This window comes from Neoarius graeffei, chromosome 24 (assembly GCF_027579695.1).
Source record: "Neoarius graeffei isolate fNeoGra1 chromosome 24, fNeoGra1.pri, whole genome shotgun sequence".
In the NCBI taxonomy this organism is placed as follows: domain Eukaryota; kingdom Metazoa; phylum Chordata; class Actinopteri; order Siluriformes; family Ariidae; genus Neoarius; species Neoarius graeffei.
Window position 1 is genome coordinate 8,827,319 of NC_083592.1, and position 23,824 is coordinate 8,851,142.

At 42.4% G+C, this 23,824-nt stretch overlaps 1 protein-coding gene across 1 annotated transcript in view; it reads left to right on the forward strand.

Moving 5' to 3' along the window:
* Nucleotides 1-4,414: 4,414 nt before the first annotated feature.
* LOC132872888 (H-2 class I histocompatibility antigen, Q9 alpha chain-like) overlaps nucleotides 4,415-23,824 on the forward strand; it is a gene marked incomplete at its 3' end in the record, with an annotated part of 281,775 nt that continues 262,365 nt past the window's right edge. The window contains exons 1-4 of the mRNA XM_060908005.1: nucleotides 4,415-4,472; nucleotides 11,273-11,527; nucleotides 21,220-21,480; nucleotides 21,765-22,058. Coding sequence (XP_060763988.1) covers nucleotides 4,415-4,472; nucleotides 11,273-11,527; nucleotides 21,220-21,480; nucleotides 21,765-22,058 — 868 coding nt within the window. The remainder of the gene's footprint in view (nucleotides 4,473-11,272; nucleotides 11,528-21,219; nucleotides 21,481-21,764; nucleotides 22,059-23,824) is intronic.

Genomic DNA, 23,824 nt, shown 5'->3' on the forward strand with positions numbered 1-23,824 from the left:
GAAACAATTTAGTTTTTAAATTTCACCAAACATTCATATTAGGATGCATGTTTATCAGTAAATATTGGAACAATACTAAATCACTGACCAAAGTCATCTTTTGATTGAAATCGAGAGGTAATTAAACCTTCACAGCTTTAAACCATAGTTTAAAAAGTGAATGAAATTACCCCATAAAGGATCCACACTAACATTCAATAACAGGGTTATCACTGGGAGGCGGGACTCCGACACTACGCTCATCATCCGCCACAAACAACATGGCGCGCTTTCCTGCGGTGGAGACTCACATGCTAACATTCATTAAAATAAACATTTAACGATAACGTTTGAATATAATATATCGTCAGACTTAATCACCTTACATTCAGATAGTGACAACAATAGCAAGGGTAACATTCTTACCCTGAAAGATTCTGTCAATCAAAGCTCTCCAATTATAACCAAACACCTTCCCTTCGCACCAATAAAAACAAACTGGGAGGCCGGAAGTAGCTCCTTCAACAGGTTTTGAAAGAACGGTGCGATCCGGAGCTGCAAAGCATGATGGGATAGAGGTCAGCCAGCCGCCAAGTTAACAGGGTGGAGGGGGTCGCGGGTTAGGGGCGGGGATTGGATTTGGAAAGAAAGTGGGGGATATTGATCATTTCTACGAAAAGCGGCCGACCTTAATCTGATAAATAACACATTCATTTTTTCTTTACCAAATTCTAACAGAAAACGAGAGCGCCCGAAAGGGAAAACCAAGCCGAGCCGCCATTTTGAATCCTCATTCACGGCTGTAATGCAAATGGCTTCCTCCTCGGTATACAAGTGCACTTCCATGGCAGGGAAAAAACTACATTTTGCCGCCTATGTCGTCCCTTATTTATACAAATAGGAGTCATTCAGGATTCAGCCATGTTTTTGCTCGGTGTTAGCAAATTACAGGTTTTAGCTTTCTCCTGAAATGTTTTATTTCTTCTTCCTCAGGGTAGTAAAACTCACTTTCGCTGTGAACACTGTCGTTATCGCTATCCATGCTGTAAAATTAATGCTATTCTCCTGAGAAATGCTGGCAAGCGTACAATATTTTTGATAATCTTATAAATAAATCTTGTAAAAAAAAAAAGATAAATGTTGACAAAAAATGCTACTATAACTATGTTTGTTGTTGTGAACAAGCGAGTCGCCAGAGGTCCGTAACTGGAGTCCGTACGGTAGGATACAGACCCGCTCGCCAGCCAATCAGAGCGCAGGATTGGGACCGAGAAAATAATAATTTCACTTATTTGCTTCATTCACTTGTGAATATGTTCACCACTCAGAGATAAACTTCATATTTGTGTGACCGTGTAATATCCTCTCTATATATAGTTTGACCAAGTAGCCTCAGGCAGTTAGTTAAAATATGAATTAATGACACATTCTGAATGAAATTCCAGCCATCCCAAACTGTTCTCCACCATTAGATAAAAGTGATGCATTAGTGCTCAGATGATGGCTGACAGAAGAGTTATATTCACTACAGACAGCCTTTTTCCTGAAGCTGTGAGCGACCTGTACCTTTAAAATAATCTGTTTCAGAAATCCTGAGCAATGGAGGCTATAAACTGTTTGTTTTTCTGTTTGAAAATGTGCCCAATAGCCCACTGACTGCAGAGGCTCTGCTCAGATCATGGCAAGAGTTTTTCTGCTCAGTATTGTGAGCGACGCGGAGTTTGTTTCGTCAGTTGAATATGATTGGATCAACTGCGTCACGTGGCGCCAGCTTACCTGGCTCAGGTGCATGAGGGTTGTTCTAGAAAGAGTCCAGAGCAGCCCGTCTTTTCGTTATTAGCTCGCGCGATAGCTCACGTCTGTATTTGCTCCTCTTCTTCTGATGAAACGCGGTGGATTATTTAGTGCCTTGTTGTTTTCCCCCCATGATGAGCTCCACCGCGGCTTTATTGATTCTGATATTGAGCTCCACCGGAGTTTCAGCAGGTGAGTCGGTTTTCTGCACTTCGGTGTCGCTCCGTTATTCGAGCTACAGTAACAGTTCTGTGCTGCAGTGTGTTGGAGATTTACCGAATGGATGTTGAGAGCGCTGGGGGAAAGGGCTTGGAACAGATTTCCGTCTCCCGCAATCACGCCTGAGCGGGACAAGTTCAGAACCGGCTCGCGCTCCCGTCCAAAAAAAAAATTTTAGTATTTCAGTACCAATATAGTTATGTCCACAGCTTATTTGAATTTAATAAGGTTCTTAAAATGAACAAAATAAATAAATCTTGTGGGATTGAGCTGAAGAGTTTATGGTATAAATGCAGGAGCGTGGCTCAGGGGCGCCTGCAGGGTTGAACTGTAAGGTACGCACTAGCGGTGTAATCCTCCCCCCCCCCCCAAAAAAAAAAAACGCTTGCGTGCTGCAGTTTCTATGAAGAGTCGATCTATAGGCTTGTACACAAAACAACGATAGAACTTGAAATTGAACAATAGCCTTCCATGAACACAGGCTGATATTTGAACAACATATGTGAACTACACACGACAATAAACTCTATATAGCCTCGATTAGATTCTAGTGAACTTGCTCAGCACTACCGCACGCACGAGTACACGCAGACCTACACCGCAAGCGCAGTCCTGTCCCCAGGCCACCAAGCTCTTGGTAAAGGCGCACCCAATCACCGAGCAAAATTGTGCCTATTTAAAGTTAATTCGTCTTCTACCTGTAGCGTCGAACTGCCTCATAATCTCTGCGCTGTCAATCTCCATATCAAAATGAATGTTCATGAGCGCAAGCCCAGTGAGCCTTGTATCAGCAACCATCTACTTCTGATCGTAATGGACATGGGGAGATGTAGGTGTTCTTATATGAAATTCACTGGATGTATGGCTAGTTTCAAACTCGGAGGTAGATGAAGGCAATTTCCTCAAAGGAACTGAGCTAGCATCCAGCTGCAGCGTACTGCTGCTCGGTTGCGGAGGAGTGGAAGCTGCCGGTGCCGTGTTACTAGCTGATACTGGAGAGGACTGGCAAGCAGATGACACCCCTGGATCACTGCTTTTGGACTTTTTCGTAAAAGTCTGAAACAAGCTCGTTTGTTTCAGGGTTCGTTTACTCATTTTTGACTCGCTTCTCAATAAATTCTCGCACAAGCTCTGACTACTGACGATTGTCTGTCTCCGTTTCTCAAAACTGGAGAGAATCTCAGTGGTGCAAGAAAAGTATATCTGCATTGACCAATGAGCTTTCTTGGTCACGCACACCCCGCCCACTCCTGAAGCACACAAATGCGCCGGCACACACACGTGTCTCTCTCTCTCTCTCTCTCTCTCTCTCAAATTATGTTGCATTGCCAAAGCATTCAGGTAACAATTATAATTAAAAAAAAATATCTCTCTCTCCCCAAGGTACGCCTAGTGCGTACGGCCATACGCCTGGCGGCGCCACTGGCGTGGCTGAGGGGTCCTGGGTGGGATGATGACCCACCCCCGTGTCGGACCATACAGTTTTTCAGTAGCCGCATAAGAATATTAGAAAAGCGCCCACTGTCATTTTTCTAACGTTTTTTTTTTTTTTGTAACTAGTGAGTCACCTCAGCCTCATTAGGGTTTCTATAACCTTATATGGACTTACTGTGGGTTTGGCACGAAAACCCAGTTCTGCGCAAGCGCAACACGATCGCACTAGAAAGCATAGGCAAGCTGCCTTCTCCTCCTCCTGTCAGGTTTTACGGCAGTTTACAAGCAAAGTGTATTCCGTCCAGTAGATGGCAGTAGGTGCAATCAAATGGACGTCATTTCAAATAAAAATTAAATAAAAAGGAAAAACACAAAACAATTAACCTAATCCTATTTGCTAACTTTTTTGTTTCTTTGATAAATGTTATCATAGCACGATAATGGCCATAGCCTGATCTCGGCTCACCTAATAAGGCGTCTAAAGAAAAGGCTTTCTTAACTGCGTTCACGTCCCTCTTCAGTTTTTCTGTCTGTAGAATTTTAATCATCTTAAAAGAACATGATCTACATCCTCTCTCACTCCACAAAGTTCACATTTTCCAGATAGATGTTTGTTTATAACGTATAAGCTGTTATTTAATCCAGTATGGCCCGTTCTCAGTCTTGTAAACCAAACCTCCTCCTGTCTGTTTGGGTAACGAGGTTTGCTGCTCAAGCTGCCAGTGTAGCTGCCAGTCTTTCGAGTTTCTTTTCCCTGTTTTTTCCATCAAAGTTGCATTTTGTGGCTTCGAAGCTAAGTTTTAGTGCCGTTTCTAGAACACAGCATCAAGAAAATGTGGAAGAAACTGCAATAATGGAAGAGCTGGTTTCTAAGCTGCCTAAAACTAGCAATGGAAATTTTTGTTACATATTTTTCATAGTTCTATTCTAGTACTAAGTCAATTTTTAATTTTTTTTAATATATATGATAAAACAGACTCAAAACAAGATGCATCAGCGCCTTCAGCAGACCAAGAAACACCGGCCCAAGCAGCAGTTGCTGGTGAGTGAGCTTGCTTTGGTCGCTGTTTGGTTTGATAGAATTGGCGCATATATTATAATCAGGGCCGCTGACAGCTTTGGCTGGGCCCCCCCGGGTCAACCCCCACACACACACCCACCCACCTCTCTTATCCCAGTCTCTACTCACGCGATTGGGGTGCTCTTGAAGGAGCAGCGATGGACGGGGGATTTCGGGCAGGGCTGGGGGCGAACATAGTATACTGTGCGTGCGTACTGTCCAGTGTGAAAAGCAGAGAAGAACACACCGCTCGAGAAACGGCGGGATATGATTGTGGGCTAATGTGAATATTCTTAGCTTCAATCAGATATATGAAACACAATGTTAAGCCGTTGTGGTTATGAAATGATTGAATGCCCTGTGCGTTTGATATGGTGTTGAGTGTGACTTGCTCTCCCCTCGTTTGTAACATGAATTGCGTGCCGCGCGTGCCTTGGTTGGGGTTACTTTACGGGGCTGGAAAAAGTTGGCTGTGTCTTACCTGGCTCAGCTGCCCCACTGCCTTTGCTAGTACCTGCTGCATCATCCGAATCTTTTTAAAAATATTTATGCAGTGAGCCCCTGAGTCTCTTGGTTTCTTCCTCTCTTTTTCTCTCTTCTTTTCTGTGCTCCTGACTTGTGCATGTTAGCAAATGGCACGCACGCTGATTGTCGAAGCGCTATGATCGAACGATGTCATTTTTTTCCCCTTAAAGGTGGAGTACGAGATTTTGGAATAACGGTTCCCGCAAGCCATATTTTGAAAAGAAACACGCCCGCCCTCGCCATGCTCCCACCCCCCTCCCCGCGTCTCCACCCCCTCCCCCTTATAAAGCCTGAGAAATTCCGGCTTTACAATGGGTGTCTATTGCGTTACACACCAGTGGAGCTCGTTAAGTTAGTGTAGAGAGCTTGGAAAAATAGCTCAAACTTTCTCATTTAAACTGTGTTTTCAGCCCCAATTTTCACTCCACACACAATTTTCTCAAAAGTAGTAGCCACACTTGTCCTGATTCACACAATGTGTCTACCGACACGATAGGACTTAGTTTTTGAATGAGAAGCCTGAAAGTAAGGAGAGGACAGCTGCGCTTCCCCATAGACTGCCATTATAAATTTGGCAGAAAAGTCACTCGTTTTTAACTTGCTCTAATGACCTCATGTTTTACACTACAGACAAAAATTACATCAGTGTGTTCAGGAGAGCCTTGTGGCGCTTGCTGTGAAAGAATTTTGTGAATATCTCCTTCCGTTTTCGTGTAAATCCCCGTTGTTTGGAGGGAGTGCACTGAGAAAATCCTGTGACACTCTGCTCGCAGCGCGCGGGTTGGGGGAGGGGATGCTCGCGCTCTCTCTCACACACACACACACACACACACACACACAGAAGGGACGGGCTGAACGAGTCAGACCAAACCATTTTTGCATTAGGGGTGGTAGGGGGTTCTTGACGCCTTTTTCAAAGACAATAAAGGCAAAAGATCTAGAAATAATTTATTGAATGCAAATAAAGCACATTTCTCCCCCAAATCAACACATTTTGAAATGAAATAAAATAATCACAACTTCATGAGAGCCCAGTTCTGCGCCCCCCCCCCCCAATTCCTGGGCCCAGGACAACATACCTGTTTGTCCCCCCCTGTCAGCGGGCCTGTATATAATATAAAAAAAATACTTTCAGTAGTACTAAAGTAAATGAAGAAACAAGTAAATATATAAATGAGTGGTGGTAAGAAAAGAGAAATAACAAGTAAGCTATAGGTGTTATTGGGTCAGCACTAGAAAGCCACGACAGCAGTGTCAACCCTCTCTGTGAGTCAAAAATGGCTGCCTCTTGTGGTGTAGCCAATTTTCTCCAACGCCAAATGGTGCATAAGATCTTTAACCCATAGACTAAAGGTGGGAGGGAGCGTTTCCTTCCATTTAAACAATATAAGTCATCTAGCTAAGAGAGTTGAAAAAGCGGTCATACTTTTTGCCTGCCGACTAAGATTTATATCCTGTGGAGTTGCTCCAAATATTGCAATAATGGCAGGAGGTTCTATGTGTACTTTTAAAAACATTTGAGAAGGTTTTAAATATTAATTGCCAGAAATTATTTAGCTTTGTACAAAACCAAGAGATGTGAGAGGGTGGTTGTTGTTTGCCTGCATCAGTCGCATAAGGGGTCAATATTCGGAGTAAACTTGGCTAGCTTTACTTTAGACCAGTGCAGATGATGAAAAACCTTAAACTGGATGATTCTATGTCATGAACAAATCGAAGAGGAATGTATCCTATCTAGAGCTGTCTTCCAAACTTCATCCGCAATCCGAGCACCAAAATCTTCCTCCCATTGATTCCTTAGCAGAGTCAAAGGTTCCAAATTGCGAGTTTAACCAGGAATATACCACCCCAATTATCCCTTTAGAACATGGCACAAGTCCTAGAATGGAGTCCAAAAGACAGCTGGGTGGGATTGTTGGAAAACAAGTAAAGGATGCGGACATAAAATTACGGCGCTGCAGGAACTGAAAAAAATGAGAGCGGGGAATGTTAAACTTCAGCATTATCTGGTCAAAGGACATGAAAGTATTATCGATAAATGGATCCCTTACTGTGGAGATCCCTCCTCTGACCCAAAAATCAAAAGCTCCATCTATAATTGATGGTGTGAACATATGATTTCTCATTATGGGAGCATAAATAGAAAAGTCACTAAGTAAGGAGCGTCTAAACTGTGTTCATATCTTAAGAGAGTGCTTCACAATCGGATTTAAAGTGTACCTTGACAAAGGTTCACATAATGGAAGTTTTGAGCAGAGCAGGGCATACAAGGAAGATAGGTTGCAAGATAGGTTTTCCAGTTGCAACCATTTCAGAGTTGCATCATGGATTAAAGGTTCCTTCCAATACAACATAATCCTAATGTTAGCAGCCCAATAATAAAATTGAAAATTAGGGAGGGATAGTCTGCCGTGTAGGCGATGCCGCTGTAAGATACTCTTGCGTATTCAAGGGTTTTTACCATTCCAAATAAATCCAGATAATTTATCTATGGACAAAAAATGTTTTGGTTAAAAAAAAAAACTGGAATACACTGAAATGCATATAAAAATTTTGGCAGTACGTTCATTTTGATTGTATTGATTCTCCCTCCTAGTGATAAAGGTAGTAAGCGCCAGCGTTCCAAATCTTGTTTCAGACAAAAAAGCAATGGGGGGGAGAGTTAGCCTCAAAAAGATCCTTAAATTCGTGTGTTATCCAAATGCCCAAGTGCTTAAATTTATGTATGCTTACTTTAAGGGGAAATAAATTAAATTTAATTAGCTTGGCTGCAGTATTGACTGGCCTGATCTCACTCTTTTGTAAATTAACCTTATAGCCTGATATTTTACCGAAGTCTTCTAGTAAACTAAGTGTTTTTGGTAGACTAATTAAGGGGTCAGATAGGTATAATAGCATATCAGCATAAAGGGATACGTTAATCCATTTCTCTGTATTCCCTTAATGTCGACTTCACCACGCAGTGCAATCGCCAATGGTTCAACTGCAATAGTGAATAACGGGCGACAGGGGGCAGCCCTGCTTAGTACCACGACAGGGTGAAAAATGGGGGGAGAGATTGGTGTTTATTCGGACAGCCGCCAACAGGGAAGAATAAAGCATTTTTATCCAGGAGGCAAATCCCGAGCCAAAACCGAACTGTTTAAGGGTATAAAAAAAGATAATCCCACTCCACCCGATATTTGTAAATGAGACCATGACAAGAAAACATGGCAGTGAAAAGACAATTTTATAAGAATCTTGTATCGTAGTTGCAAACAAGAAAAAAGTTCAGGCCACCAATCTTGGATAAAATATAGAGATGTATAATATTCCAAATAGAAGCAGAGTTTCTAAAAAATGTTTTAAAATACAGAAATCCAAAAAGTCCAGCATTTTCACAAGAAATCACATGATGACTGTTCATGTCATGCGTCCAGTCTGTCCACGATGCTCTCGAAGTTCGTAGACGCTCTGTGATGAAGAAATGGACGGCTACGAGGTCGTTCAGAATGCTTCCTCTCGCAAAGTTTATTTAAAGGACCACAAAACAAACCCTTCAGCCGGTCTCTTTGTGCCAACTGACCGCAAGTAGGGTATAAGTTAACCTCATGGAATCTTTTAAAAGTGATGGTAAGAAATCGATCTGAAGTAAAATGAACAATTGTGATTTCATCTTTGGTAAGAAAATAAACTAATGATGGACTAATTAAAAGTAGTTTGTGTGCTGTGGCATTAGTGTTACTGCTACATGTCAAGTCAAATTTCAACATGGCTTTTGTTTATTTTGAAATTGTCCCTGTATGTAAATGGGGGCGCATCATAAATAACGGGGAAACCCACCACTGCACTTATTAATGTCTCCTCTATTGTATTTAGGAACAGTTTGAACAGAAGTGAAATTTACATGGTTATGTTCTTTAGTATTCTTTCAAGTGGCGCACTTTCTAAATTCCGGTTGGTTGCTGCCGAACCACATCATGGCTTATTATCATAAAGTTGCCTAGATTTCAACTTTATTCTGACACCCCCACCCACCAACAATCATGCCGCTGAGAGACGTTGGCTCTCGTACGAAATGAACGACAGACGGTCGTTTTGACGCTCTCGCCATGTTTGGTGGAAACACAGGTTTGGAGTTCCAGAATCAAAGTAGGATTTCCCCAAGAAAAATGAGAAGGAATCTTGCATCCACTAATTCTTTTTTTTCACTCCAACAACAAAGCACTTGAACGTGACGTGCTCGTAATTCTGACTTCACAAGTAGGAAGTAGCACCTGAAAGCAAGAGGTCAAACCAGAGTGGACATCTGTCTAGCTTTCCAACACTGGTGACCAGAGTTATTTGGTTTTTGTTATTTGGGGGATTTTTTTTTTTTTAATTGAATATGATAACGATGTGCGACGCTCCTCTCCCTGAATGTTGTATCTGGTGGACACTTCATTCAGCAAGCAAGTGCACGTTTGTGTTTTGGAGGGAGAGCTGTAGGGAGGTGTGTGTGTGTGTGTGTGTGTGTGTGTTGAATCAAAGCAGCAATAAATTATTTAGGTGTTAATTTGGACCAATCATTGTCTGGTGATGTAATTGCTGAGAAAGTTGTCTCCAAATGTACAAAGTTGGTTAAATTCTTATACAGAAACGGTAGTAAATTTGACTTGGATTGCTTGTTTCTGCCTCGATTCGGAGTCATTTCGACTAGGCTTGTTGTGCATGGTACAGTGGACTAACAGAAATCCCAGCGTCGATTATAGGTGGCACAAAATAAGGTTATCAGGTTCATGTTGAATCTCCCTCCTCCGAGTAGTGTTGGAGTGGATGAGTTCAAGAAAGTTGGTATGTTACCTGTTGATTTACTGCATTAAACAACTTAAACCACACCCAACATCCTATAACAACAATGCTCCAGAGTATCTGAAATCTAACTTCCAGTTGTCTACACATAATCATACTAGAAATAGTTTGGTTTGTTTATTGTAAATCATGTTGGTTCTTTTAGTAAAATTATTTTCTACCATACTGGTGCTAAGTTACGGAATGGCCGACCTGTTTCTGTTGAAATGTTAAGGAGTAAAGATGATTTTTAAGAAAACTGTGAAGGAATATTTAATGTTGCAATTGTTAAATGACAACCAAGATGATTTTATGTATTATTAGTATCACTCATGTTGTCTTTCCAATTATTGTGTATGTCAACTTTTTTTCTGTTGACCAGTGGACTTTGTGCATTTTGCCCCCCCTTTCTGAGGACCACAATGGAAATAAGTTTATTGCTTTTTGTGTGTTCTCCTGGGCAGTGCATTGCTTGTGTTTTATATACATGTACTTTTTATTGCCAAATAAATCAAATATAAATGTATGAAAAGCGTCCTGTTTGACACAGTGATCCCAAACCCTCGGCCACACTGTTATTGCTCAGCATTATTTCAGTGTCGAGGCGCCTGATTTCATTGATGTCGACAGACAAAATGAGATCTCTATGGTAAGAACCAGCAAACGGATACAGCATCTAATTGTGCCAAAAGTAAACGGCTCGTGTCCTGTTCTGGCTCTGCAATCCCCGACAAACTCAAAGCTCATGGGTTCCTCAAAAATAAAACTACATATGCACTTGTAAAAACTAACTAAACAAAGTTTATAAAACCTGAAAGACTAAATAAAAACCAACAAACTTTGAAAGTATAATAACTCTGCCATGAACAGCAACCAAATGCAAATTTAACTCTTGGAATCAATTCTTGACCTTTTTATCTCCTTAATTCCTCGTGAAATAACAAGGAAACGGGCCGCACCTGGACGAAGCCACTTATCAGTGAGTTGTCCAGTTACTTTTGAGTCCGTGAAAATGGCAGGACAATGTACAAGAAACGGCTGTAATTCCTGAATGGTTAATGTGATGTTTTTGTTCATCTTGAATTAAAGCTGGAATTCTGCATTTTAATCACGGCTTGACTGCTTCACTTCCAAATCCACTTTGGTGGTGTCCACACTGTCCAAATACTTATGGACCTGACTGTGTTTTTCTGAAATGCTGACATGCATCATTAATCAATGGAAATTTTTCTGATTATCGATGCATGAAAAAGGCCTCGATCCCAAGCCTACTCCACTGTTCTTATAAACCCCATCAGGGTGCCGTTATCCACAAGTGGAAGCAGCATCACGCTACCATCAACCAGCTGCTCACAAGAGCTGTGTTGGTGACCTCTTTAGTAATTTTATAGAATTTATACACCTTAGTTTTACTTTATCTGTGAGTTACTGAAACTATTTCCCCTTTTACAGGCTCACACACACTGCAGTACCAACACACTGCTGTCAGAGGAATAAACCTCCCAGAATTCACTGTTGTAGGTCTGCTGGATGGAGAACCGTTTGTGTACTATGACTCCAACATCACGAAGATGATCCCAAAGACAGAGTGGATAAAGAACATCAGTAATGATGATCCAGATTACTGGAAGAGAGAGACACAACGTGTGGAGGGTCAACAGGACAGTTCCCATACCATTATGGATCAGCTTTTTAATCACACTGAAGGTGACTCACACTCCGAGCTTTAATCACTGCACATGGTACATAGCACTCTGTACATGTGCGTGCACACACATCAGATTTATTAAATACACCACTGAAAAAGAAAATTAAACATGGTCACATACAGCACTGTGCAAAGGTTTTAAGGCGCGTACACCTAGGAAGTGAGAGTCGCCCATTGCTTTGTCACCATGGCAGCCCATATATCAAGTGATTGACTTGTTGCCCAGACATTCCAGGTGCTGGTTGCCTTGGTAACTCTTGTCTATAGAACTATATAAAGAGGTAATTATCTTGTATGTTTCCCACCCCCAAATGTTTCCAAGTGAAACGAGCATTATCTGACTAATTACCTCCAAAACCATAAATGTGCATATGAACAGAGCTACGTTTCAACAGTGACGGTTCACCCACAATCAAAGCTGTAAGTTTTTCTGGAACGCTTTAAGGCCCGTTTCTGCCTGGTTAACTGTTGAGATCTACCCAGTCATTGTGCTCACTAAATATCACTCATCATTCCTTTTATAAATCAGAGGAGTCTTTACAGCCAGCTATTTTTCTTTATAGGCTTTCTGGTGAGAGATCAGTGCAAGATTCTTTGAATCAGAAATTGGGTAAAAAAAATTTAAATAAAGATTTATGACTCAGGGATGAGAATTTTCTGCGGATCCGCGGAATTCCGAGTTTTTCCCACTGAAAATGTCATTTTTGTGAAATGTGTAAATCCGTTGAGAATTTTTTTTTTTTTTTGGGGGGGGGTTGGCCCGAGGCGAGGCTTGTGGTGGCACAAGCAGGCAGGACCGACCGCCCGCCCGCCCGCCAGCATCTTTCGGCAACGCTCATCGCAAAATTAATTGCAGCTGTGATAACGGAAATCGTCATTGCTTTCTTCAATATTTATGCTAACGACAACTCACGACGATTTCCGGCAACGTTTTGGCGCTAGTTTCATCTCACTTCTACAATTCACGGAGAAACAAGCTACATGTACACGGTTTTGATCACTTCTTAAGTTCTAGTTATTTTGGTTAGTTTTCAAAGTTACTTTGCCAATATGGCAAAAGTTTTGGATCGCGAAAATGAGGATTGTGCCAGGAAAATCGATAAATCGAACAGGATAAAGAACTGTTTCCGATGGGCATGGCCCGATAGTAGCGTTACCGTGCAGATAGGGGGACAAACTGTGATGACGTGCCTGACGGAACATATCCGAAAAGTGGATGTGCCAGGAAAGGTTCTGTGTATTCTGTGCTCAGATATGATCAATTATGGAAACAGGGGAGCTAGAAACATCCAGGAGCACATCAAAACAAAAAAGCACAAAGGTACGTTTTACTTAAATTGTCAAAGACGGAGTCAGGAGGAATCTAATATATCGTTACGGTTACCTCCATTATCGCTCACGATATATAATATATTAGTGTGTCACGGAGTGAGCCGTGACGCTTGCACGTGCGCACACACCTACACACACACCTACCTCTCATGCAAGCGCACAGGCAGCAATCTGCCGGCAACGTTCAAACATCTTGGCTGACCAGTCGCTGTGAGTTGCACTTCATTTCCATTACTGTTTTCTGTATGGGAATTACTGGTTTTCAAGCATTTCATACTCCACCGTTTGCCATAGTTTCTAACGAGAGCAGCATTTGTTACGAGTGCAGGGAAAGGCCTACCAGCATTCTAGTAACATTTGTTTGGCTCCACTCGTATGTAAAACGCATCACACATTTCTAAGCACTTTCATCTCCCATCTGTTAAGCATTGTCTCTGGTCTAGGAAACACACGTGCAAACCGGTTATTTCTAACGTCAAGTTTTAGTTCTAGCATTTTTATAACAAAATGGTTTTTAGTAACTCATCACGCGAACTCCACATACTTCCTGTTTGTTGTGGGAAACCGAGGGACTGTACCATTGGCTTGTTATGGAGGGGTTTCGCATGTGTTTGGTAGAACGGACTATTTTAACGGGGGTGTTTTTACTGGTGTTGGGGAAACATGTATTTTTACTATGCACTGAAGGGTTTTTGGTTAAAGAAAATTATTTTGGATGTTTGTATATTTTGCGTTTGTTTCTTTAAATTGTTATTTTGTATTTAGGATGTCATTATTTAGTTGATTGATTTAATTTTGCAATTTGGGCTCAGCTGTGGGCGGGGCTGCAGGTATGTAAGCTCTGCAATAGCTCCAGCACCTCAGCTGTGGTTGGAACGTCTTGTTTGAAGGTGCTGTGGTTTGGTTGACTAATAGTTTTGTTCAGGGTCTTTTTGATGTAGTCTGGCAAACTTGAAGCCTCTTTTTTTTTTTTTCTTCTTATTTTGTTTGTATAGTTTTCTTTTTGGCAATTTGAACCTTTGGTTGGCGCACTGTAAATATTTGCACTATTTTAAGAAAAGTTTTGAAAATAGAAAAAATAAATGTATTTTTGGAGGAAGAAGTTTTCCGGCTCCACTGCCATCCATCCTTGCAACAAGTTTATAAACGTTTTAGACCGTCATTGAATTTGAAATTTTTTATATGCTGTGTGTATATGTATATATATATATATATATATATATATATATATATATATATATATATATATATATATATATATATATATATATATATAAAATCTCCTACCAGTGGCTGGATAATGCAGGACTGACAGACAGCACAGAGGCACTAATCATGGCAGCACAAGAACAGGCCATAAGCACAAGAGCCATAGAGGGTCTGATCTACTCTGGTAGATCCTGGCCAAGATGCAGACTGTGCAAAGAAGCCCCTGAAACAGTCCAGCACATAGTAGCAGGGTGTAAGATGCTAGCTGGATCAGCGTACATGGAGAGGCACAACCAAGTGGCTGGGATAGTATACAGGAACATCTGCAACCAGTATGGAATAGAAGTACCCAAGTCCCAATTGGCCATACCACAGAAGGTGGCTGAGAACAACAGGGCCAAGGTTCTGTGGGACTTCAGCTTCCAGACTGACAAACAGATCCTGGCTAACGAACCGGACATAGTGGTGGTGGACAAAGAGCAGAAGAGGGTGGTGGTGATAGATGTGGCGATCCCAGCTGACGCCAACATCAGGAAGAAGGAACATGAGAAACTTGAGAAGTATCAAGGGTTGAAAGAGCAGCTGGAACGGATGTGGAACGTCAAGGGCTGCGTGGTCCCCGTGGTAGTGGGGGCACTTGGGGCAGTAACCCCCAAACTGGGAGAGTGGCTCCAGCAGATCCCAGGAACAACATCTGAAGCCTCAGTCCAGAAGAGCGCAGTCCTAGGAACATCGAAGATGCTGCGCAGAACCCTCAAACTCCCAGGCCTCTGGTAGAGGACCCGAGCTTGGGGATGACATGGATACCACCCCCCCGCCGGGGGTGAGAAGGAGATTTTTTTTAATATATGTATACATGTATGTATGTGTAAGGGGGATTAGACCGGCCAGGCATTTCAGAGTTTTTTTTTTTTTTTTTTTAAATGTCCCATTCTCATCCCTGATGACGACTGGTTAAATGTTTCACCAAAATAACAAATCTGAAGTCTTTTTGCTATATGCATTCTAGCAGATCAATTCCTATAAATTAGATCGAGCAGCTATAGTGGATATAAAAATATACACACCCCATTAAAATGATAGGTTTTTCTGATATAAAAAAAAGACCATGATAAATAATTTCAAGACTTTTCTTAACTTTAAAGGAACAGTCCACCATACTTCCATAATGAAATATGCTCTTATCTGAATTGAGACGAGCTGCTCCGTACCTCTCCGAGCTTTGTGCGACCTCCCAGTCAGTCAGACGCAGTCAGACGCGCGGTCACTCCTGTTAGCAACATAGCTAGGCTCAGTATGGCCAATGGTATTTTTTGGGGCTGTAGTTAGATGCGACCAAACTCTTCCGCGTTTTTCCTGTTTACATAGGTTTATATGACCAGTGATATGAAACAAGTTCAGTTACACAAATTGAAACGTAGCGATTTTCTATGCTATGGAAAGTCCGCACTATAATGACAGGCGTACTAACACCTTCTGCGCGCTTCGGCAGCGCGTTGATACAGAGCTCAGATATCAATGTGCTGCCGAAGCGTGCAGAAGGTGTTAGTACGCCTGTCATTATAGTGCGGACTTTCCATAGCATAGAAAATCGCTACGTTTCAATTTGTGTAACTGAACTTGTTTCATATCACTGGTCATATAAACCTATGTAAACAGGAAAAACGCGCAAGAGTTTGGTCGCATCCAACTACAGCCCCAAAAAATACCATTGGCCATACTGAGCCTAGCTACATTGCTAACAGGAGTCAATCTCACTGCGTCTGACTGACTGGGAGGTCGCGCAAAGCTCGGACAGGTACGGAGCAGCTCGTCTCAATTCAGATAAGAGCATATTTCATTATGGAAGTACGGTGGACTGTTCCTTTAATGTGACCTATAACCTGTCCAATTCATTTGAAAAACAGACAAATCTGTTCAAGGGAAAAACACAAAAAATAAAAAATAAAGTACTACTTGTTGGAGCACCTTTTGATTTAATTACAGCGTTCAGTCTTTTTGGGTTCACGCCTGCCATCAATTAAAATGACTCTGATTAACCCCAAATAAAGTTCAGACATTTCCTCAGTTGCCTCCTCCAGCAAAAGCCAGGGTTCACAGAGAGCTTACAAAGCATCAGCGGGATCTCATTGTTGAAAGGTATCAGTCAGGAGAAGGGGACAAAAACATTTCCACGGCATTAGATATACCATGGAGCACAGTGAAGACCGTCATCAACAAGTGGAGAAAATATGAGACAACAGTGACATTACCGAGAATTGGATGTCCCTTCAAAATTGATGAAAAGACGATGAAAACTGGTCAGGGAGGCTGCCGAGAGGCCTACAGCAACACTGAAGGAGCTGCAGGAATTTCTGCCAAGTACTGGTTGTGTACTACATGTGAGAACAACCTCCCGTATTCTCCATATGCCTGGACTATGGGGTAGGGTCAAAGAAAAACATCCAGGCCCGGCTAAATTTTGCAAAAAAAAAAAAGCAAGAAAGGCAAGAGGCTACTTTTCAGACAAAAACCAGAATGAAGCCTGCTGAGTTTTGCTGCAAAAACGGAAGCAAGTGTGGCAGATTCTGTAAGATGCTCAGTAAAACTTATTTCCTTATAAAGCTGCACTCATTGTCCTGGAGTTGTCACACCAGATATTGACTTTTGGAAAGTTAATAGCATTTTATAGTATTTAAATTTTTATGTAGAAATGTTTAATTTCAATATGTTTGACATCTTTGCTTTAGGGCATTTCATTACACGTAACCGGTGAGTGGTCCGCCTCTCAATCGGGAGATCACGAGTTCTACTCATGGTCTGGTCATACCAAAGGCCATCATAAAAATGGTGCTGACTGCCATCTGGCAAGGCACGCTGCAATACAGATGTGAGTGGGGAGTCAAACTCTCATGGTTACCAGAGGACCCCCCCCACACACACACACTGTACCCCAGCTATGTAATATAGGCTAAAGGCTGAGGCCTACAAAATGGTGATCGGCGCCGCCAAATGCGCCATGAATGGTGCGGGAAAGACTTTGACTTTTGACCCAAGACTTGACATGGTACTGTATATGCAATATAACGTGTTTTATCACTTTGCAATAGAACTGGTCTGCCTCAGCCCTTTTTTTTTTTTTTGGGGGGGTGTCTTCATATGCCTCATATCCCTAAGACCTACAGTCTATCCCCAAGCCTATTTAAATGAATAGCCTATAATAACTGGGGGGAATAAATTGCCTTGATCAAGAACTACAAAATAAGACGTGTAAAATAGCTGAGGAAAGATAGTTAAGGTGATTTTGAAAGCACTTCCTGTTTCTCACAGTACCCCATGCTGTGTGGCTGCTCACCTGCTGCAGGGGCGCCTGCAGGGTTGAACTGTAAGGTACGCACTAGCGGTGTAATCCCCCCCCCAAAAAAACGCTTGCGTGCTGCAGTTTCTATGAGGAGTCGAACTATAGGCTTATACACAAAACAACGATAGAACTTTAACTTGAAATTGAACAATAGCCTTCCATGAACACAGGCTGATATTTGAACAACATATGTGAACTACACACGACAATAAACAAACTCTTTATAGCCTCGATTAGATTCTAGTGAACTTGCTCAGCACTACTGCACGCACGAGTACACGCAGACCTACACCGCAAGCGCAGTCCTGTCCCCAGGCCACCAAGCTCTTGGTAAAGGCGCACCCAATCACCGAGCAAAATTGTGCCTATTTAAAGTTAATTCGTCTTCTACCTGTAGCGTCGAACTGCCTCATAATCTCTGCGCTGTCAATCTCCATATCAAAATGAATGTTCATGAGCGCAAGCCCAGTGAGCCTTGTATCAGCAACCATCTACTTCTGATCGTAATGGACATGGGGAGATGTAGGTGTTCTTATATGAAATTCACTGGATGTATGGCTAGTTTCAAACTCGGAGGTAGATGAAGGCAATTTCCTCAAAGGAACTGAGCTCGCATCCAGCTGCAGCGTACTGCTGCTAGGTTGCGGAGGAGTGGAAGCTGCCGGTGCCGTGTTACTAGCTGATACTGGAGAGGACTGGCAAGCAGATGACACCCCTGGATCACTGCTTTTGGACTTTTTCGTAAAAGTCTGAAACAAGCTCGTTTGTTTCAGGGTTCGTTTACTCATTTTTGACTCGCTTCTCAATAAATTCTCGCACAAGCTCTGACTACTGACGATTGTCTGTCTCTGTTTCTCAAAACTGGAGAGAATCTCAGTGGTGCAAGAAAAGTATATCTGCATTGACCAATTTAAATCTATATATGCATTTATATCTGCATTGACCAGGTTTAAAACACCCTGCCCACTCCTTAAGCACACAAATGCGCCGGCACACACGCGTCTCTCTTTCTTTCTCAAATTATGTTGCATTGCCAAAGCATTCAGGTAACAATTATAATTAAAAAAAAAATCTCTCTCTCTCTCCCCAAGGTACGCCTAGTGCGTACGGCCGTACGCCTGGCGGCGCCACTGACCTGCTGAACTCCGAATGAGTCGATGTGTTTGCTTTAAATGACCTGTTAAAGATGATCTCCGTGAAATAGTTATGGCTGTTCAGTGGTGTTGATGGCTGGTGAAACAGCTCTGTGTAATAAACCTGTTAAAGTAACACAAATACAGTTTCCTTTCTGACCTCTCAGAATTTATTGTGAATCCACAAACGAGCACAGAACAATACTCGTGCAAAATAACGTTCTGTATTCTCAGTAGTACACAGTGGTTCTGTAACATCGATTAAACAGCAGCAGATCAGCAGCACTAAAATTAACTTCAGTTATTGATCATCACTCAGCCAGTGGCCCTGAATTCTTAGTGGCCCAGGCCAAAATAAAGTGGCCCTTAAATTTCCTCTAGTCAGACACACACAAAAAAATAATACAAAACCATTTTTACTTTAACACCCCATGGTGTTTAATGTATGCCCCCAGAAATGGATGCATCAGCATTTAATTCTGTGTAATTGTTTAGATATCGTACATTATTCAAACATTGTTAGTGATTTAGCTGATGCTTTTATTCAAAGTGACTAACGATAAATGCATGTAGCCGAGAGAATCCAAGAGCGAGCAGTGCTGAAGTACGAGTGTAAGCAAATAACCTACAAATTCCATCCAATATCTGGAATGATCAGGGCAGTGAAGTTGAAGCTTGGACAAATACAAGGAATTAAGCATTGTATGTTTCCAAAGTTTGACAGCATTTGCATTAAAAATGTTAGCATATGCTTCTGACTGAGCTTTTGCTTTGCTTGCTGACTGAGCTTTTGTTCCCCTGATGGTGGACTCATGAAAATTAACATTAGCCAGTGTGAGTGAAGCCTTCAGTTGCTTAGAAGTTACCTTGGGGTCCTTTGTGACCTGGCCAACTATTACACACCTTGCTCTTGGAGTGATCTTTGGTCCACCACTCCTGGGGAGGGTAACAATGGTCTTGAATTTCCTCCATTTGTACACAATCTGTCTGACTGTGGATTGGTGGAGATTAGATTAGATAGAACTTTATTGATCCCTTTGGGAGGGTTCCCTCAGGGAAATTTAAAATTCCAGCGGCATCATTACAGGATAAACAGAGAATAGAGAAAAGAGAGAACTTCTAGATAAATTAAGTATTTACATATACAAATATAAAGAATAAGATGGGGGAGTCCAGCAGGAGAGGTATTGCACATTGTCCAGTATTGCTTTTTGTTAGGCTAGGCTACTGCTGCTACTTCCCGTCCTCTGTCCTCCTGTTACCCCTCCTCCCCCCCAGAGAGGAGTTGTACAGTCTGATGGCATGAGGGAGTTTTTAAGTCTGTTCGTCCTGCACTTGGGAAGGAGCATTCTGTCACTGAACAGCCTCCTCTGGTTGCTGATGACTGTGTGCATGTTCAGTAGTTTGTCCATAGTCCTCTTCTCTGCCACAGTCACCAGAGAGTCCAGCTTCATGCCGACCACAGAGCCGGCCCGCCTGATCAGTTTGTCCAGCCTGGATGTGTCCTCCTTGGATGTACTGCCCCCTATTCTACAACCCTGTTTCTGGGTTGTAGAATTTTATCATAGCCAGTCTCTTGTTTTATTTCTTTACTGGCTAGCACTGGCCACGAGGTGGTGTATGACTGGTAATTACTAACACTGGCTGCTAGGCGGGGTGTATGACTGGTGGTACACGAACAAACCACAAAAAAAAAACGACTTGATGGGTTTACCATTTTTTCTTTGGTATGGTGCTCCGCTATGATTGCCATTTTTGCACCACAGCATATAAATTTGTTTCGTGCCCAGGTTCAGAAGGAAAAACAAACTACTGCTAAACTCAATCTAAAATACGTAACGCTCCTTATGAAACAGCTCTGATAATGCATGACCGCAGTGCATGATATATTGCTTGGTTAGTGCCCATTGGTTGTACACTGCTTTTCACAGTGTATTGTGGGATACTCGGAGTTCACTATACAGGGTGTAATAATTCTCACTATACATTCAGACCGCACTACAAAATGACGAACTCACTACATAGTCCACTACGGAGTGTGTGATTTCTGACACAGCAGTGGAAATCGTGGAGTGATCTGAAAACTCACAAATGGCTTTGAATTTTGCACTTTAGAACGAAACTTTTACTAGAATTCACGATCTTGGAGTTGAGGAAAGGAAAGCAAATAAAAGAAAGGTACTCCGGGGAAGGAACTTTTTTTTTTTTTTCCTCTGTACTTCTCAAATTATAGTCGCCCTTGGGGTGACCAAACCAAGTTTTAGTGGCCCTGGTAAGTTTTTAGTCGCCTCTGGTGACCGTGCGACCGCCAAGTTTCAATCCTGACATCATTATATCAGTGTCTCAAACTGCAGACTATCACATTAAAGAGCTTCTCTGTTGACCTTTTAAATTATGAAATTTTCTTTTTCCTACCAGAAAGAACAAAAGAAGGACTGATTTGAAAAACAGTGTAAGGTTTTGAAATGTGTGTAGAAGGAAAGTTCGCTCACCTGAAGTGTGTGTGTGTGTGTAGGAGTTCATACACTCCAGTGGGTGTTCGGCTGTGAGCGCCACTGTACAAAGGACAAAATGTAAAAAGGACGAGTAGAAAAACGCAGTGTAGCAGTTTGAATAGAGTATAGAAGGAAAGTTATCTCATCTGATCTCACCTCATTTTGTGTGTGTTTGTGTGCAGGAGTTCATACAGTCCAGAGGATGTACGGCTGTGAGTGTGATGATGACGGCACCACTAGAGGGTATGATCTGTTCGGTTATGATGGAGAAGATTTCATGAGTCTCGATCTGAAAAATGGAACCTGGACTGCAATGAAACCTCAAGCTGGAGAACTTGTAAAGAAGTGGGATGCTCAATCCCAGAAGAGCTACCTGGAGAATGAATGTATCGATCGGTTAAAGAAGTTTGTGTCTTGCGGCAATGCGACTCTGGAGAGGAAAGGTAAAGTGTGTGATCTGCTCGGTTACTATAAGTGCAGTGGTTATACACCGTGTACGCACTCCATCCTTCACAGCATGCGTTCTGATAGTGCAATAACACACACTAACAGACTAATAACACACTTGTTTACTATGGCATACACTGACACTACAATGTTTGACTACAATGCATGCACACTGCCATAGTGTATACAGTAATGATGTACTCTGTCCCTGCAACACACACGAGTGTTATTTACAGTCTAAATAATAAATCTGAGATAATATTTGTCCGTGTCTCTGCAGTTCTTCCCAAGGTGTCAGTGTTCCAGAAACACTCCTTATCTCCAGAGGTGGTGTGTCACGCCACAGGTTTCTTCCCCAAAGCCCTGAATATCACCTGGCAGAAGGATGGAGAGAACATTGAGCTCCACGTCCTTAATGAGACGTTACCCAACCATGATGGAACCTTCCAGAAGAGGAGCATTCTGAAAGTCTCTACTGAGGAGTTGGAGAAACACAACTACACCTGCGTGGTTCAGCACAGCAGCTTGGAGAAGGAGTTAGTGCTGCCTGTGAGCGAGCGGCGAATCCTGAGAGGTCAGAGAAACACTTTCCTATATTATATTATATTATTTAGCATAAGAATATTATTAACTAACATGTTTTCAACACAAATATTTTCGCACTGAACAAACTTTTCAACAAACTGTTGATAAGAACAGCACAAAAGAAATCAAACCACTCTCAAGTGTGTGTGTCTGGGAGTGACGGATGGTTTACACTAGTGGGAGGGATGGGCTTGGTGGCTCCTACATAGTTTGTCAACCCTGGGCTTAATCTCAGTCAGTGCCATACGCATGTCGTTGTCCACATGTAGATGTGCTCTGTGTTTTTGGTTTTGAGTACCTTTTAAAGTTGAAAAGCCAGACTCTCACAAGTAGGTTGTTGCGAAAGGGAGAAGGCATTTCAATGCCCTGTCAGCCAAGCTGGGATCGTCCTTTCTTACATGTAGCCGGTAGTTAGATAGGGGAAGAGCCTCAAAGTCCATTTTTAAATCCCCTGAGTTTGTCATCTCAATCAGCTCCTCCTGTGACTTCAAGTCCAGACTAGAACCGACACCGGGGGCAAAGGGGTTCCTAACCCAGTTTAAATCTGTGTGTTCGAGGTCAGGGAAAGAGTCTTTGAAATATCCTTGGAGGTGCTCCAGGTGGGACTGGATCAATGGAGAAACGGAGCCCAAATCATCACATGACAGCAGCTCCTGGTGAAGTAGTGGGAACATTTCTGTAACTCCCTCCTGGAGCTTGTTTGACCACAGCGTGATCTTTTTGGAAAAAGCACGCACTTTGTCTTGCACCTGGAGTATGTACGTGTCACGTCCTTGCATGCTTCGATTCAGTACATTTAGATGCTGGAAAATGTCTGACATGTATGCAAGTTTTGCGGATCCAGGTTGCATCGGTGAACCGATCTGCCAGCTGATGCTTTTCAGATGAGAGGAACTCTGCAACCTCCCTCCACAGCTCATAGGCACGGTTCAAAACTGCGCCCCGTGATAGCCAGCGCACGTTCAAGTGAAGCAGCAGCCCCTCAAAACGAGTGCCCATCTCGTTACAAAGCAGGGTAAACAGTCTGTGTTTCATGGGATGGACTTTAATAAAATTCACTACTTGTATAACCTCCTGTAGCACCTGATTCAACTCGTTATCCATCCTTTTTGCGACCAGTGCCTCGTGATGGAGCATGCAGTGTGTGGCCACTACATGCGGGGCCTTCTGCTTAATGAGAGCGGTCACTCCACTGATCTTCCCAGTCATTGCCGCGGCTCCATCCGAACACACCCCCACACAACGGGTCCAATCCGTTAGACTCGATGTAATCGTCCAAAACTTAAATGTCTTTCCCAGTAGTTCTTCTTTCAAGTGCTTTACAAAATAGTATTTCCTCCACAAATCTTTCCTGTGAAATAAATCTGATGTACACAAGCAGTTGGGCCTCATTGGATAAATCTGTGCTCTCCTCCAGCTGAAGTGCGAAGTATTCGCTGGCTCTCACCTGCTCCAACAGCTGAGCAGATACGTCTTGAGCCATGTCACCAATCCGTCCGCTCACGGTGTTATCAGAGGGTGGGACAGCATGGTGGTTTTTTTTTTTTTTTTTTTTTTGGCAGCATCCTCACCAAGCAATTCTCGGACAATGTCTTTGGTGGCTGGTAAAATCAAATCTTCTCCAATTGAGTGAGGTTTTTTAGCACGAGCAATGTGGTATGAGGCTAAAAATGATGCCTTCAGGGCCCGCTCGGGGACAATAGCTTGCTCTTCTTTGTGTCTGAAGAAATCTGTTTTTTCGGCATCTGTCGGATG